Raw genomic sequence first — 12,245 nt, 5'->3', positions numbered from 1 at the left:
AATTATTTTTTTCAATAAACAAAAATTTTATACAAAATCATAAAACATTTTACGATGAACATTTTTTTCTCTTCCGCCAATGTCCAAAAGAAAGTCTGGTAGATTTTAATTTTTTTTTTCAATTTTTGACCAAAAGCTGTATTTTTAAAAATTCCAAAAATACGGGAAAATCCTATAAAGTCCTTCTTTTTTCTTTCATAAAACTGTTCAGAATTGTTAAATCTACCAGAAAATACCAAACAAAGTATGCTAGCTAGTACGGAACATACTTTAAAAAATTCCAATATTTGCCCAAACGCTGAAAATTGAAAAAAATAAAATAAAAACGTTTTTTTTTCAAAAATTTATTTTTTTCTTTTTTTTTCATTTTTTAAATTATATTTTGTTATATCAAAAAATGTGTTCTAAAAAAATCTTTATTTTTAAACAATACTTGAATTTAAAAAATCTCATACAGCTTTACATTTTTAAAGAATTACATTTACAAACACACACACAAAAATGACAAAAAACTTGATTTTTCGAGGGGGGGTTATGGCGGGGAAAACAGAAAAAAAATTCGATGTGTTATCTCTTTCTAAATACAAAGGATGGGGCAAAAAATGTCAGGATTCTTGAGAAAAATCCGAAAATTCTCAGAAAAAATATTTAAAAAAAACGTGCCTATACTGATGATGGGGAAAATTTTCAGATTTTTAGAGCTTCAGGCGTTCGGCAACGGCGGCAATTAGAGCGGCTCCTTGACAACTTCCTTCGTCGGCAGGTACGAGTTCGAACTGAAATTTTTTTATTAATTTGAAACCATTATTTTTTTTATTCGGTAAAAAATTTTTTGAAAAAAAAATTCCAAAAAAAGAAATTTTCAGAAATTTTTTTTCGAATTTTCAAAACTTGCAATTTTTTAAAATTCTCATAAAATTCCTACTTTCATGGTAATCGGCGTGAGCTCTTCGAGCTTCTCCTTTAGCATTTGATGATAGGTTGGATGGAATTGAATAAGAGCGCCACCTACACCAATTTTCACGGAAGACAGTTCCAGGTGACGGAGCAGAGCGCTGATGGCTGGAAATTTGGAAAATTGTGATAGATTAGAGTTATTAAAATGTGAAAAGAGACAGATTTTTGAGAAAAAAAATTATTTGTGAATTTTCAAAAAAAAAAATGTTATTCAATTTTTTTTTTCAAATTATTTTTAAACGTTTAATTTTCTTAATTTAAAAAAAATTAATTACATTGAATTTTAAACTAATCAACAAAGCGAAATTTTACGCTGAAAAACTTTTTCTTTCGCATTTTTAAATTTTTAAAATTTTAGAAAATGTCAGATTTTTGGAATTTTGTAATTTTTGGATGTCTGAACGTTTTGGACAATTAAAACTTTTTAGAAGTTTGGAATTTTTGGAATTTTGAACTTTAAAAATGTTTTTTAGATTTTTGAAATTTTGGAAAACTTCAACTTTTCAAAAATTAAAAATGTTTGGAAACTTTGAAATTTTTAGAATTTCGGAATTTTTGAACAATTCAGATTTTTTTTAAACTTTTGAGACATTTGAAATTTTCTGGAATTTTTTAGTTTTGTAACATTTGGAAAATTTTCAGAATTTTCAGAACTTTTCTGGAAAAATTTGATTTTTTTGGAAATTTTTTAGTTTCGGAATTTTTCAGAATTTATAAAAATTGGAATTTTAGTACTTTGTAATTTTTTAATTATTGGAAATTCTAAATTTTTAGAATTTTTTTTAGAAATAAAATTCGAACTGCTTGGATTTTTTTTTTGAATTTTTGGAATTCCGAACGTTTTGGAAATTTTTGAATTTTGGAAAATTTGAACTTTTTGGAAAATTTAAAATTTTTTTGAATTTAATAAATTTCAGCGTTTTGGGAAAAATGGAAATTTTTTAGAATTTAGGAAATTTTGAAATTTTTTTGAAAATTTGAATTTTTGGAAAATTTAAACTTTCAGAAATTTCGAAATTTGTAGAATTCGAAATTTCAGATCAAAATTTTCAGTTACCTGCGGCAACAATACTGGCTCCTCGTCTAGAGATGACGTCACACACTTCTCGTATTATAATATAATCTCCAGTTCCGTGCATTTCAACTTCAAGCTCTTCACAAATACGTCGACACGCCTTGAATACACCTTCTTCTTCACTGAAAATTGGAAAATTTTATTTTCAAATCTCTGCACTGCAACTTTTTCCTCACGAGGGACGAGGAAAAGTGGTTTCTAGGCCATGGCCGAGGGGCCGACAAGTTTCAGCGGCCATTTATCTTGCTTTGTTTTTCGCCTGTTTTCTTTCGTTTTTCACTGATTTTTTTCGTTTTTTCTTAATAAAACTGATAAATAAATATTTTTTGCAGATGCTAAAACAATTTCCAAGTAAAAAATTATGTATTCAGTGGGCAAGTAGCGGTGAAAGTAAGCATTGTAATATGATGGATTACGGGAATACAAAACATAAACTTTTTTTTTTTTTTTTTTTTGAAAACCTCAAAAATTTTTCAGCGGTCCCGTTATGAAAATCAAGTAATTTCAGCATCTAAGCAGCATATGTATCGTGTTTCAAAAAAAGTTTAGGTTTTGTATTCCCGTAATCCATCATTTTACATTGCCCACTTTCACCGCTTCTTGCCCACTGAATACATGATTTTTTTACTTGGAAATTGTTTTAGCATCTGCAAAAAATATTTATTTATCAGTTTTATTAAGAAAAAACGAAAAAAATCGATGAAAAACGAAAGAAAACAGGCGGAAAACAATACAAGATAAATGGCCGCTGAAACTTGTCGGCCCCTCGGCCATGGCCTAGAAACCACTTTTCCTCGTCCCTCGTGAGGAAAAAGTTGCAGTGTTCAGTAATTATTTCAGATCGAATTTTTTAATCGAAATTTAAATTTTCAGCTTAAACTTGAATTTTTACTCATTCTTAGAATTTTCCAGTCAAGATTTGAATTTTCAACTGTAAATTCGATGCTTTAATTTGGATTTTCGACAAAAAATTTTCAATTTTCTGCTCAAAATTCATCTAAACTCACCCCAAAATCTCTGAAATATATTTTGTCGGGAATGACTCGTCTTCGTCCAATTTTTCACACGATTGTCCTTCGAATAGAACTCTGAAAAATCAAATTAAAAAAAAAATAGTATAGCATTAATTTCTTCGTAACTTTATACTTTTTGCAAAAATCATAAATTATACATATTTCACATGCCTTCATTTAAAAAGCTAAAAGCTAAAATTTTTGTTTTTTTTTGTATTTTTGAGCATATTTTTGCTCTTTTGTGACTTTTCGTAAATTTTCCAAAATTTAATTTTTAATACTAAAAGTTTGACTTTTTTTCACTTACCTATCCAAAACCAGTTGAGAAAGTACTCGTCGCACAACTTCACCAATGTACAGGGCTCCGCACAATTTATCGATTCTGCAAAATTCCAGATTTTACACTAAAAACAAAAAAAAAATGAAAATTTGGGCATAGCTTCCGCATCTCCAGTGACAAGTGTGCTCTATTGCACAAATTGTTGGTTGGAATACGGTATTTATTGCATATTTCAGCCGAGAATACCACTATTCAAACCATCAATTCGGATAGAGAAACACACAAGTCACAGAAAATATACAGGGAAATTCAGTTCAGATGCCGAGTTGCCGTACCTAAATTTACAGCATTCCCCGGCAACTGGGATGGAAAAAGCCGAAAAAATTCAATAATAAGCCACTTTTCAAATAATCGCTGAATTCTAAGTAAAACATGTTGATTTTCAGTATATTTATCAGATTTAAAAAAAAAAGTGAGATTGTGTTAGTTTAATATGTGAAACTTCTAATTTTCCCAATTTTTCGGTTAAATATTGGCTGTTCCTTCGTTTTTCCAGATTTCCTTTGTGATTTTTCGTGTATTTTCATAATTTCGGTGATTTTCAGAGAACATCAACTTACAGCTGTTTTCCTTTGTGCACACTGGCGGCGTCGACTTCCCGATCAAATTGTGTCAGAATATCGTCGAGTTCACCCTGAACATTTTAATTTTTGGATATCGAAAAAGTTAAGATTCTTCTCTTCTAGCTTAAAATTTCTTCGATTTTCTCGTAATTTTTCACAAAAAAATCTAGAATTTTCCGCTTTTTTCCCCATTTTCTTACATGTTTTCCAAATTCCTCCCATTCTGTGACGACAATCATGTTATCATGATCGTAACCGCGAGCTTTTGCGTCGAATTTCGTGATTCGGGACGTTTTTTCCAGATATGACGAGTTGCACCTGGAAAATTGGTTTTTTTTGGCATAAGGAGAAATATGCGAAAAGTCAGATTTTCGGTTTAAAATAAGTTAAAATTTGAAAAAAAACAGAGGCAAAAGCCCAAAAACTTAGTGGTTCCATCGAAGACTTTTTTGTTTCAACTTTAACTATTTTCTCGAAAAACCGGCACCCTTGGTACCTACAGTACCCCAACACTATAATTGCAGAGTTTCAAAAAATTTAGCAGATTAGCAGATAATTTTGCCGAAAATTAACATTTCCGGCAAATCGGCAAACCGGCAATTGCCGCCCACCCCTGAGTAGGAGTACTGTTTTCATAACGAACATTCGTTTCAATCTACTCGAGCATTAATGGGAAATACATTGAATAATGTTGAATACCGTATATTCTCTATTAGTTTTGCACCTCTAATAGTTTTGCACCCCTTCATTTGTTCCCTATTTTTAATAATTTAAAATTTGCATTATAAAATCGTTTTACAAATCAGGAAAATTCTTACAGACTTAGTATAACAAGTCTGTAAGAATTTTCCAGATTTTTCGACGATTTTATATCAGCCTTAAAATTTGTCCATTTTGGTTCACAAGGTGTTACTGAAATTAATGATATTATGCCATAACTTAATGGAAAACATGAGAAAAAAACCAGTTTGAAAATTAGTTTTGCACCCTCTATTAGTTTTGCATCAAATTAGGCGTCCGAAAATTAGTTTTGCACGCCTTACTAATAGAGGATAGGCAATCTATCCCATGCTCACATTTCCCATGCACACATTTCCCATGCTGACACTTTCTCCCGTGCATACAAAATTCCCATGCTTACGCCCAGTAGTTCGAGTACTCCCATGCCTACAATTAATTTTTCTCCTTTTTTTCCGTTCCCATGCTGACATTCCCATACATACATTTTCTCCCGTGCATACAAAATATTCTGATGCTTACATCCAGTAGTCGAAGTACTCCTATGCCTACAACTCATTTTTCCCTTTTTTTTCGTTCCCATGCCGACATTCCCATACATACATTTGTTCCCATACTTACAAAAATGTATTCCCATGCCGACATGGAACAGTTTTGTGCTCCAGAAGAGCACAAAGTCAATTTTTTTGCTCATTTTCATTGTATTAGGCTTACTTGACAGCTTTCAGTTACAACTGATCGCTTTTTTTTTCAAAATGCATTAGTTCTCGATTATGAACAAGGAATCGAAGAAAAATGGGGATGACTGCCTATAGAGTAAAATTTTTTTTTGCTCAAAAAAAATTTTTTTTTTTGAAAATTTTTTTTCTCTCTATTTTGTAGGATATAATTAATTCGGTGAATTCCACAACTTCAAATGTTCATATTGCTGTTTCCGTGCAGTTATGAGTTTCGCAGTGCCTTAGGAACATTTCATTTTTTGTTGTATTTTGTAGGAATTCGGAGCTATCTTATAATTTCTACAAATTAGAAAATCCATTTCGCATTATTTCATGTAACTTGAACCTATTGCTTCAAAAATAGCACAGAACGAATGTTGATTCTGTTTCTTTCATTAAAAAATGTGCTACTGTGCATTTTTTCCCACTTCTACGACTTTAAAGGCGCGCGCATTTATACAAAATGGTCCCGTCATTGGTCTCGCCAGCGCTCAACAAATCAATGGGATGCGCGTGGCGAGATTATTGCGCGAAAATTCGCGCGCCTTTAAAGTCGTAGAAGTGGGAAAAAATGCACAGTAGCACATTTTTTAATGAAAGAAACAGAATCAACATTCGTTCTGTGCTATTTTTGAAGCAATAGGTTCAAGTTACATGAAATAGTACGAAATGGATTTTCTAATTTGTAGAAATTATAAGATAGCTCCGATTTCCTACAAAATGCAACAAAAAATGGAATGTTCCTAAGACACTGCGAAACTCATAACTGCACGGAAACAGCAATATGAACATTTGAAGTTGTGGAATTCACCGAATTAATTATATCCTACAAAATAGAGAGAAAAAAATTTTTCAAAAAAAAAATTTTACTCTATAGGCAGTCATCCCCATTTTTCTTCGATTCCTTGTTCATAATCGAGAACTAATGCATTTTGAAAAAAAAGCGATCAGTTGTAACTGAAAGCTGTCAAGTAAGCCTATTACAATGAAAATGAGCAAAAAAATTGACTTTGTGCTCTTCTGGAGCACAAAACTGTTCCATGTCGGCATGGGAATACATTTTTGTAAGTATGGGAACAAATGTATGTATGGGAATGTCAGCATAGGAACGAAAAAAAATGGAAAAAATGAGGTGTATGCATAGGAGTACTTCGACTACTGGATGTAAGCATGGGAATTTTGTATGCACCGGAAAAAATGTATGTATGAGAATGTCAGCATGGGAACGGAAAAAAGGGAAAAAATGAGTTGTAGGCATGGGAGTACTCGAACTACTGGGCGTAAGCATGGGAATATTTTGTATGCACGGGAGAAAATGTCAGCATGGGAAATGTGTGCATGGGAAATGTGAGCATGGGATAGATTGCCTAGAGGATATACGGTAATAATAAATTGTAATAAAAAAATGGGGGAGCAAAATGTTAGCAACCTAGCAATATCCTTACCCATAACCGATAACCACCCCAATTGTGCATTCTGGACCATATTTGTGTGCGGCAGCAGCCAACTGTCCTACTGTGTCGTTCATCACTGCTTTGATGCTCACTTTTGTGGACTGAAATCGAGTGTTTTTTGTTATTAAACTGTGTTATTACGGGAACTCAAAATTCTCTGAGAATGCGTATTGCACAACATATTTGACGCGCAAAATATCAAACTACAGTAGAATTCTTTAAATGACTACTGTAGCGCTGTTGTGTGTCGATTTACGGGCTTCCTTTGATTTAAATATTCTATCGATAAATAGGTGATTTCACTTTAAAAATGGAGCCCATAAATCGACAAAAGCGTGTTGTGGCACCCGGAGGCGGCGACCGAGCCTTTAAGCCGTAACGAAGAGTGACTCGAGACCGAAGAAAGATTATGTATAGTCTGGAAGGAGCCCTCTGGCAGTGCGGATGAATGCGGTGGTCTTGCTCTCGAGGAGACTTGAATATAGAGCTAGTGACAGAACAAATGTATAAATATATTAATTTATATAGTAATTATAAGAATTACAATAAAAGAGGGAGAGAGGATAAAGTAGGGGGAAGGCCTGGAAACTCCTTGGTTATTGGAGTTTGTCGGGTTCTCCTTGGATATCGGAGCAAGTACATGAATAATAGTGAGGGGCAATTACAAAGGAAAATGGGGGATGCGTCGGGAGAGAAGTGCCACGCACGACCGTTCGGCACGAGCGCAGCATCAAGACTGAAGTGGTGGCGTCCAAAGGCTGCGTATCCTGCCGTCGCTTGAGTCGCCGCGCAGCTAATGTCGGCTCCCCATTCCACAACAAAGCGCTACAGTAGTCATTTAAAGAGCTACTGTAGTTTTCGCTACGAGATAGATATTTTGCGCGTCAAATATGCTGTGCAATACGCATTTTTAAAACTTTTTATTACCGTAAGAAAAATTGCCAAATTTTAAAGCTATTTTTCGTAGAATCGAAAATTTTACGGTTTCCGATTTTAGTGATCACAAAAGGACAAATTTTCAAATTTTTTGATAGTTTTTCAAGAAAAAATCGAATTTTTACCATATTCATCTCGAGAGCCTCTTCCAATAGAGCTACAATATCCCGTTGCAAACAATCCTTAATATCGAACCCTTTAGTCCACCACAAAAGACGTGCCGAACGAATTGACAATAGTTCACATGGATATGAGAATACGAACCCTGAAAAGACATATTTTAATATTTTTTCCAGGAAAATCGGAATTTTCGGTGAAAAAGTTCGTACCAATAGGTAAATTAGCATCAACTAGTCCGAATTCTTGTAGGAATCGTTGGAGGCAATTGACGATGAATGTGAAAAGCTGAAAGTTGAGAAATTTCGCCAATTTTTGCCCGTTTTAGTCGGGGTTTTGAATTGAAACTTTGAAAATTTGGTGTCAGGTTGTTGTCCCATAAGCTCCAAACGGCGGGAAATGTTTTTTTGAAAATTTGTGACGTCACAGATTTTTCAAATTTTCGATATTTGATGATTGATTTGTTTTCTTGCCAAAAAAATTTCAGAAAATTTGAATTTCCCACCAAATGTTTTTTTTCCAGAAAATTTGAAATTCTTGCTAAAAAAAAATTTCAGAAATTTTGAATTTCTGCCAAAAAAATTTATTTTCAGAACTTTTGAATCCAAAATCTTTTTTTTTCAGTAATTCACTGCAACTTTTTCCTCACGAGGGACGAGGAAAAGTGGTTTCTAGGCCATGGCCGAGGGGCCGACAAGTTTCAGCGGCCATTTATCTTGCTTTGTTTTCCGCCTGTTTTCTTTCGCTTTTCATCGATTTTTTCGTTTTTTCTTAATAAAACTGATAAATAAATATTTTTTGCAGATGCTAAAACAATTTCCAAGTGAAAAAATTATGTATTCCAGTGGGCAAGCAGCGGTGAAAGTGGGCATTGTAATATGATGGATTACGGGAATACAAAACCTAAACTTTTTCTGAAACATGATTCATATGATGCTTAGATGCTGAAGATACCTGATTTTCATATCGAGACCGCTGAAAAAGTTTTGAGGTTTTCAAAATTCAACTTTTTGTGCGAAAATCTCGACTTTTTCACCGAAAAAGTTGAATTTTGAAAATCTCAAAACTTTTTCAGCGGTCTTGATATGAAAATCAGGTAATTTCAGCATCTAAGCATCATATGTATCATGTTTCAGAAAAAGTTTAGGTTTTGTATTCCCGTAATCCATCATATTACATTGACCACTTTCACCGCTGCTTGCCCACTGAATACATAATTTTTTAACTTGGAAATTGTTTTAGCATCTGCAAAAAATATTTATTTATCAGTTTTAATAAGAAAAAACGGGAAAAAGCTGTGAAAAACAAAAGAAAACAGGCGAAAAACAAAGCAAGATAAATGGCCGCTGAAACTTGTCGGCCCCTCGGCCATGGCCTAGAAACCACTTTTCCTCGTCCCTCGTGAGGAAAAAGTTGCAGTGTTTTTAGCTGTTTTTTCGGAAATTTTCAAATTTTTCGCACAAATTTTGCTTACCTGATCACCGGTTCCCTTCATAACATGATTAGCTACTATATAATTGACTGTTTCATGCGTGGGCGTCGTTCCGGCTCCGTTCATTGTGAGTAACATTATTCGAAGATTCTTTCCCGACAAATCGATTGCCACGTATTTTCCGGTTTCTGGAATTTTTTGTATGTTTTTGATTTTTCCTTTAAAAATTAAGTTTTCTGAATTTTAGTTTTTTAATTTGTTAAATTTTATAGTATTTTTCAGATTTTTTTTTGACATTTTTAGGAAATTCTTTAAAAATTGAGATTTTAGGCAAATTTTCATGAAAATAATGATTTTTTTCGGAATTACTAAGTAAAATTATTGCATTAACAAATGTTTAGCGATTTTTTTCGCGATTTTCTGTAAAATTTGTCAAACTTCAGTGAATTTTTTAAACTTGCACTAACTTTGTAAGTCTTAACTTAATTTTTCGACTTTTTTCCTGATTTTCAAGGAATTTAATATATTTTTATAATTTTTTACGCAATTTTTTGAATTTTTTTTTCGATTTTCAGCTTTTTTCAATAAAAATCAAAAATAAACAAAATTTCTGAAATTTCACATTTAAATCAATTTTTTTTAGAGTTTTTAATCCACTTCGTAGATTTTTCTATAAAATTACAATTAAAATTAGTTTTTTTTTTCAATTTTACCTATTTTCCATGAAAATTCGTAAAACTTTTGAATCTTCAAAGCAAAATTTGAATTTCTTTGTCGTTTTTAGTAAATTTTCACGATTTTTAATTAATTAAACTAATTAAATTCCAATGGTTTTTTTCTCGATTTTCAGAAATGTTTGATTAATTTTATCAGTTTTGTTTTTTGGGATTTTTCGAAATTGGCTAAAATCGACGATTTTTTATGTTTTTTTTTTAGATTTTTTCATTAAATTTCCATTTTTCTGCATTTTTACCTGTTCCATCTGGCAACGCTGGTACATAACTCGGCAACATTGCAATCGATGAGCCTTGAGTCTTTGCGAGACCCATTTTCATTTGTTGCTCCACTTTTTCGCTGATTTCTTGAAGTTGTTCACGGTTTAAACGGAATTTCGCGAGGATTTCCTCGACTTCTGGTGGTAGAACCTTCATTTTTGTGGAGATTACTGTAAAATTTTGGGATTTAGGAAGGTTTTTTTGAATTTTTTGAGGAAAAATAGGGGGTTTTCTAAGAAAAATTTAATTTCAAAAACCGATTTACAGAGAAAATTGGCAATTTTTTTAGAAAGTTTAAGAAAAATTGACTTTTTTGGAAAAAAAAATTCCGGAAAATTGAATTTTTCGTGATTTTTCAGGATTTCTTGTGGAAAAAAAATATGAGAATTCGTGAAAATTAGGTTTTTTTCTGGAATTTTCGGGGAAAAATAGGATTTTTTTGAAACTTTTCTTTGAAAAAAAAAGTTGTTTTCTACATTATCAGTATTTGTTTTAATGAAAAATAGGTAGTTTTAACAATTTTCAGACAAAAATTTACTATTTTTGTAGAAAGAAAAAATCGAAATTTTTGGTAAAAATGTGCCGGAAAAACTGAATTTCGTCGATTTTTGGAGTTTTTTTTCTGGAATTTTCGAAAAAAAAATTGAATTCTCGTCAGTTTTGTATTTTTCTTTGGAACACTATGCATTTTATTGCATTTTTCAGTGATTTTTCGGTAAAAATAGGGTTTTTTTTCCAAAAAAAAACTTTTATAACCATTTTTAGACAAAAATTGATAATTTTTTAAAGAAACTTTTTTAAAATTTGGCTTCTGTGGAAAAAAAGTGCCGGAATATTGGATTTTTCAGGATTTCCTCGAAATAGTAAGTTTTTTCTGAAATTTTCAAAAAAAAATCGAATATATTTGTTATTTTTGTATTTTTCTTGGGAAAACTGTGTGTTTTATTAGTAATTTTTCGGTAAAAATGCGTAAAATGTCAAGCGAAAACGACGAAAAATTAAAATTTGAATTTCTCGAAATTTTCTGAGAAAAATACGTTTTTTTTCTAGAAATTTCGGGAAAACATTAATTTTTTTTTGAGTTTTTGCAGAAAAATGGTAAAAAATTGCAAAAATTCTACAAAATAGCGAATTTTCACGATTTTCTGTGGAAAAAATTGTTTTCTGAGATTTCCGAAGCTTCTGTTTAAAAAAAAATAATTTTCGTGAAAATATTGATATTTTTGAGTTTTTGCAAAAAAATCGTTAAAAAATTATAAAAATAGCGTGTTTTCAAGATTTCCGGTGCGAAAAAACAATTTTTTAAAAAGAAAAACGTTCAAAATTTGAAAAATGCCTATTTTTCACTGCAACTTTTTCCTCACGAGGGACGAGGAAAAGTGGTTTCTAGGCCATGGCCGAGGGGCCGACAAGTTTCAGCGGCCATTTATCTTGCTTTGTTTTCCGCCTGTTTTCTTTCGTTTTTCATCGATTTTTTTCGTTTTTTCTTAATAAAACTGATAAATAAATATTTTTTGCAGATGCTAAAACAATTTCCATGTAAAAAAATTATGTATTCAGTGGGCAAGCAGCGATGAAAGTGGTCAATGTAAAATAATGGATTACGGGAATACAAAACCTAAACTTTTTCTGAAACATGATACATATGATGCTTAGATGCTGAAATTACCTGATTTTCATAACGAGACCGCTGAAAAAGTTTTGAGGTTTCCACAATTCAACTTTTTTGGTAAAAAAGTCGAGATTTTCGCACAAAAAATTGAATTTTGAAAACCTCAAAACTTTTTCAGCGGTCTCGTTATGAAAATCAGGTAATTTCAGCATTTAAGCAGCATATGTATCATGTTTCAGAAAAAGTTTAGGTTTTGTATTCCCGTAATCCATCATATTGCATTGCCCACTTTCA

At 31.9% G+C, this 12,245-nt stretch overlaps 1 protein-coding gene and 1 non-coding gene across 4 annotated transcripts; one reads left to right on the top strand and one right to left on the bottom strand.

Moving 5' to 3' along the window:
* Positions 1-408: 408 nt before the first annotated feature.
* Positions 409-10,509, bottom strand: hxk-3 (Phosphotransferase; the record flags this gene model as incomplete). 3 transcript variants are annotated; one of them, NM_001383041.2, is made up of 12 exons in its annotated part: positions 409-776; positions 926-1,062; positions 2,015-2,154; positions 3,040-3,120; positions 3,353-3,427; positions 3,946-4,019; positions 4,149-4,266; positions 6,851-6,960; positions 7,921-8,060; positions 8,125-8,200; positions 9,387-9,532; positions 10,318-10,509. In NM_001383041.2, the coding sequence occupies 12 exons, from the start codon at positions 10,493-10,495 to the stop codon at positions 696-698; spliced, it is 1,356 nt and encodes a 451-aa protein (NP_001370784.1). The 3 variants fall into 3 exon arrangements, with proteins under 3 accessions (NP_001370784.1, NP_001294488.1, NP_001294489.1); NM_001307559.3 differs by lacking the exons at positions 7,921-8,060; positions 8,125-8,200; positions 9,387-9,532; positions 10,318-10,509 and having other exon boundaries at positions 696-776; positions 6,851-6,933; NM_001307560.3 differs by lacking the exons at positions 6,851-6,960; positions 7,921-8,060; positions 8,125-8,200; positions 9,387-9,532; positions 10,318-10,509 and having other exon boundaries at positions 696-776; positions 4,149-4,187.
* Positions 1,446-1,670, top strand: Y77E11A.17. Its single transcript, NR_052932.1, has one exon. It is a non-coding gene; the product is annotated as an Unclassified non-coding RNA Y77E11A.17 (non-coding RNA).
* Positions 10,510-12,245: the final 1,736 nt, after the last annotated feature.

The sequence above is a fragment of the Caenorhabditis elegans genome, chromosome IV, assembly GCF_000002985.6.
Source record: "Caenorhabditis elegans chromosome IV".
NCBI classification, from domain to species: domain Eukaryota; kingdom Metazoa; phylum Nematoda; class Chromadorea; order Rhabditida; family Rhabditidae; genus Caenorhabditis; species Caenorhabditis elegans.
This window is presented reverse-complemented; position numbering and strand designations above follow the sequence as displayed.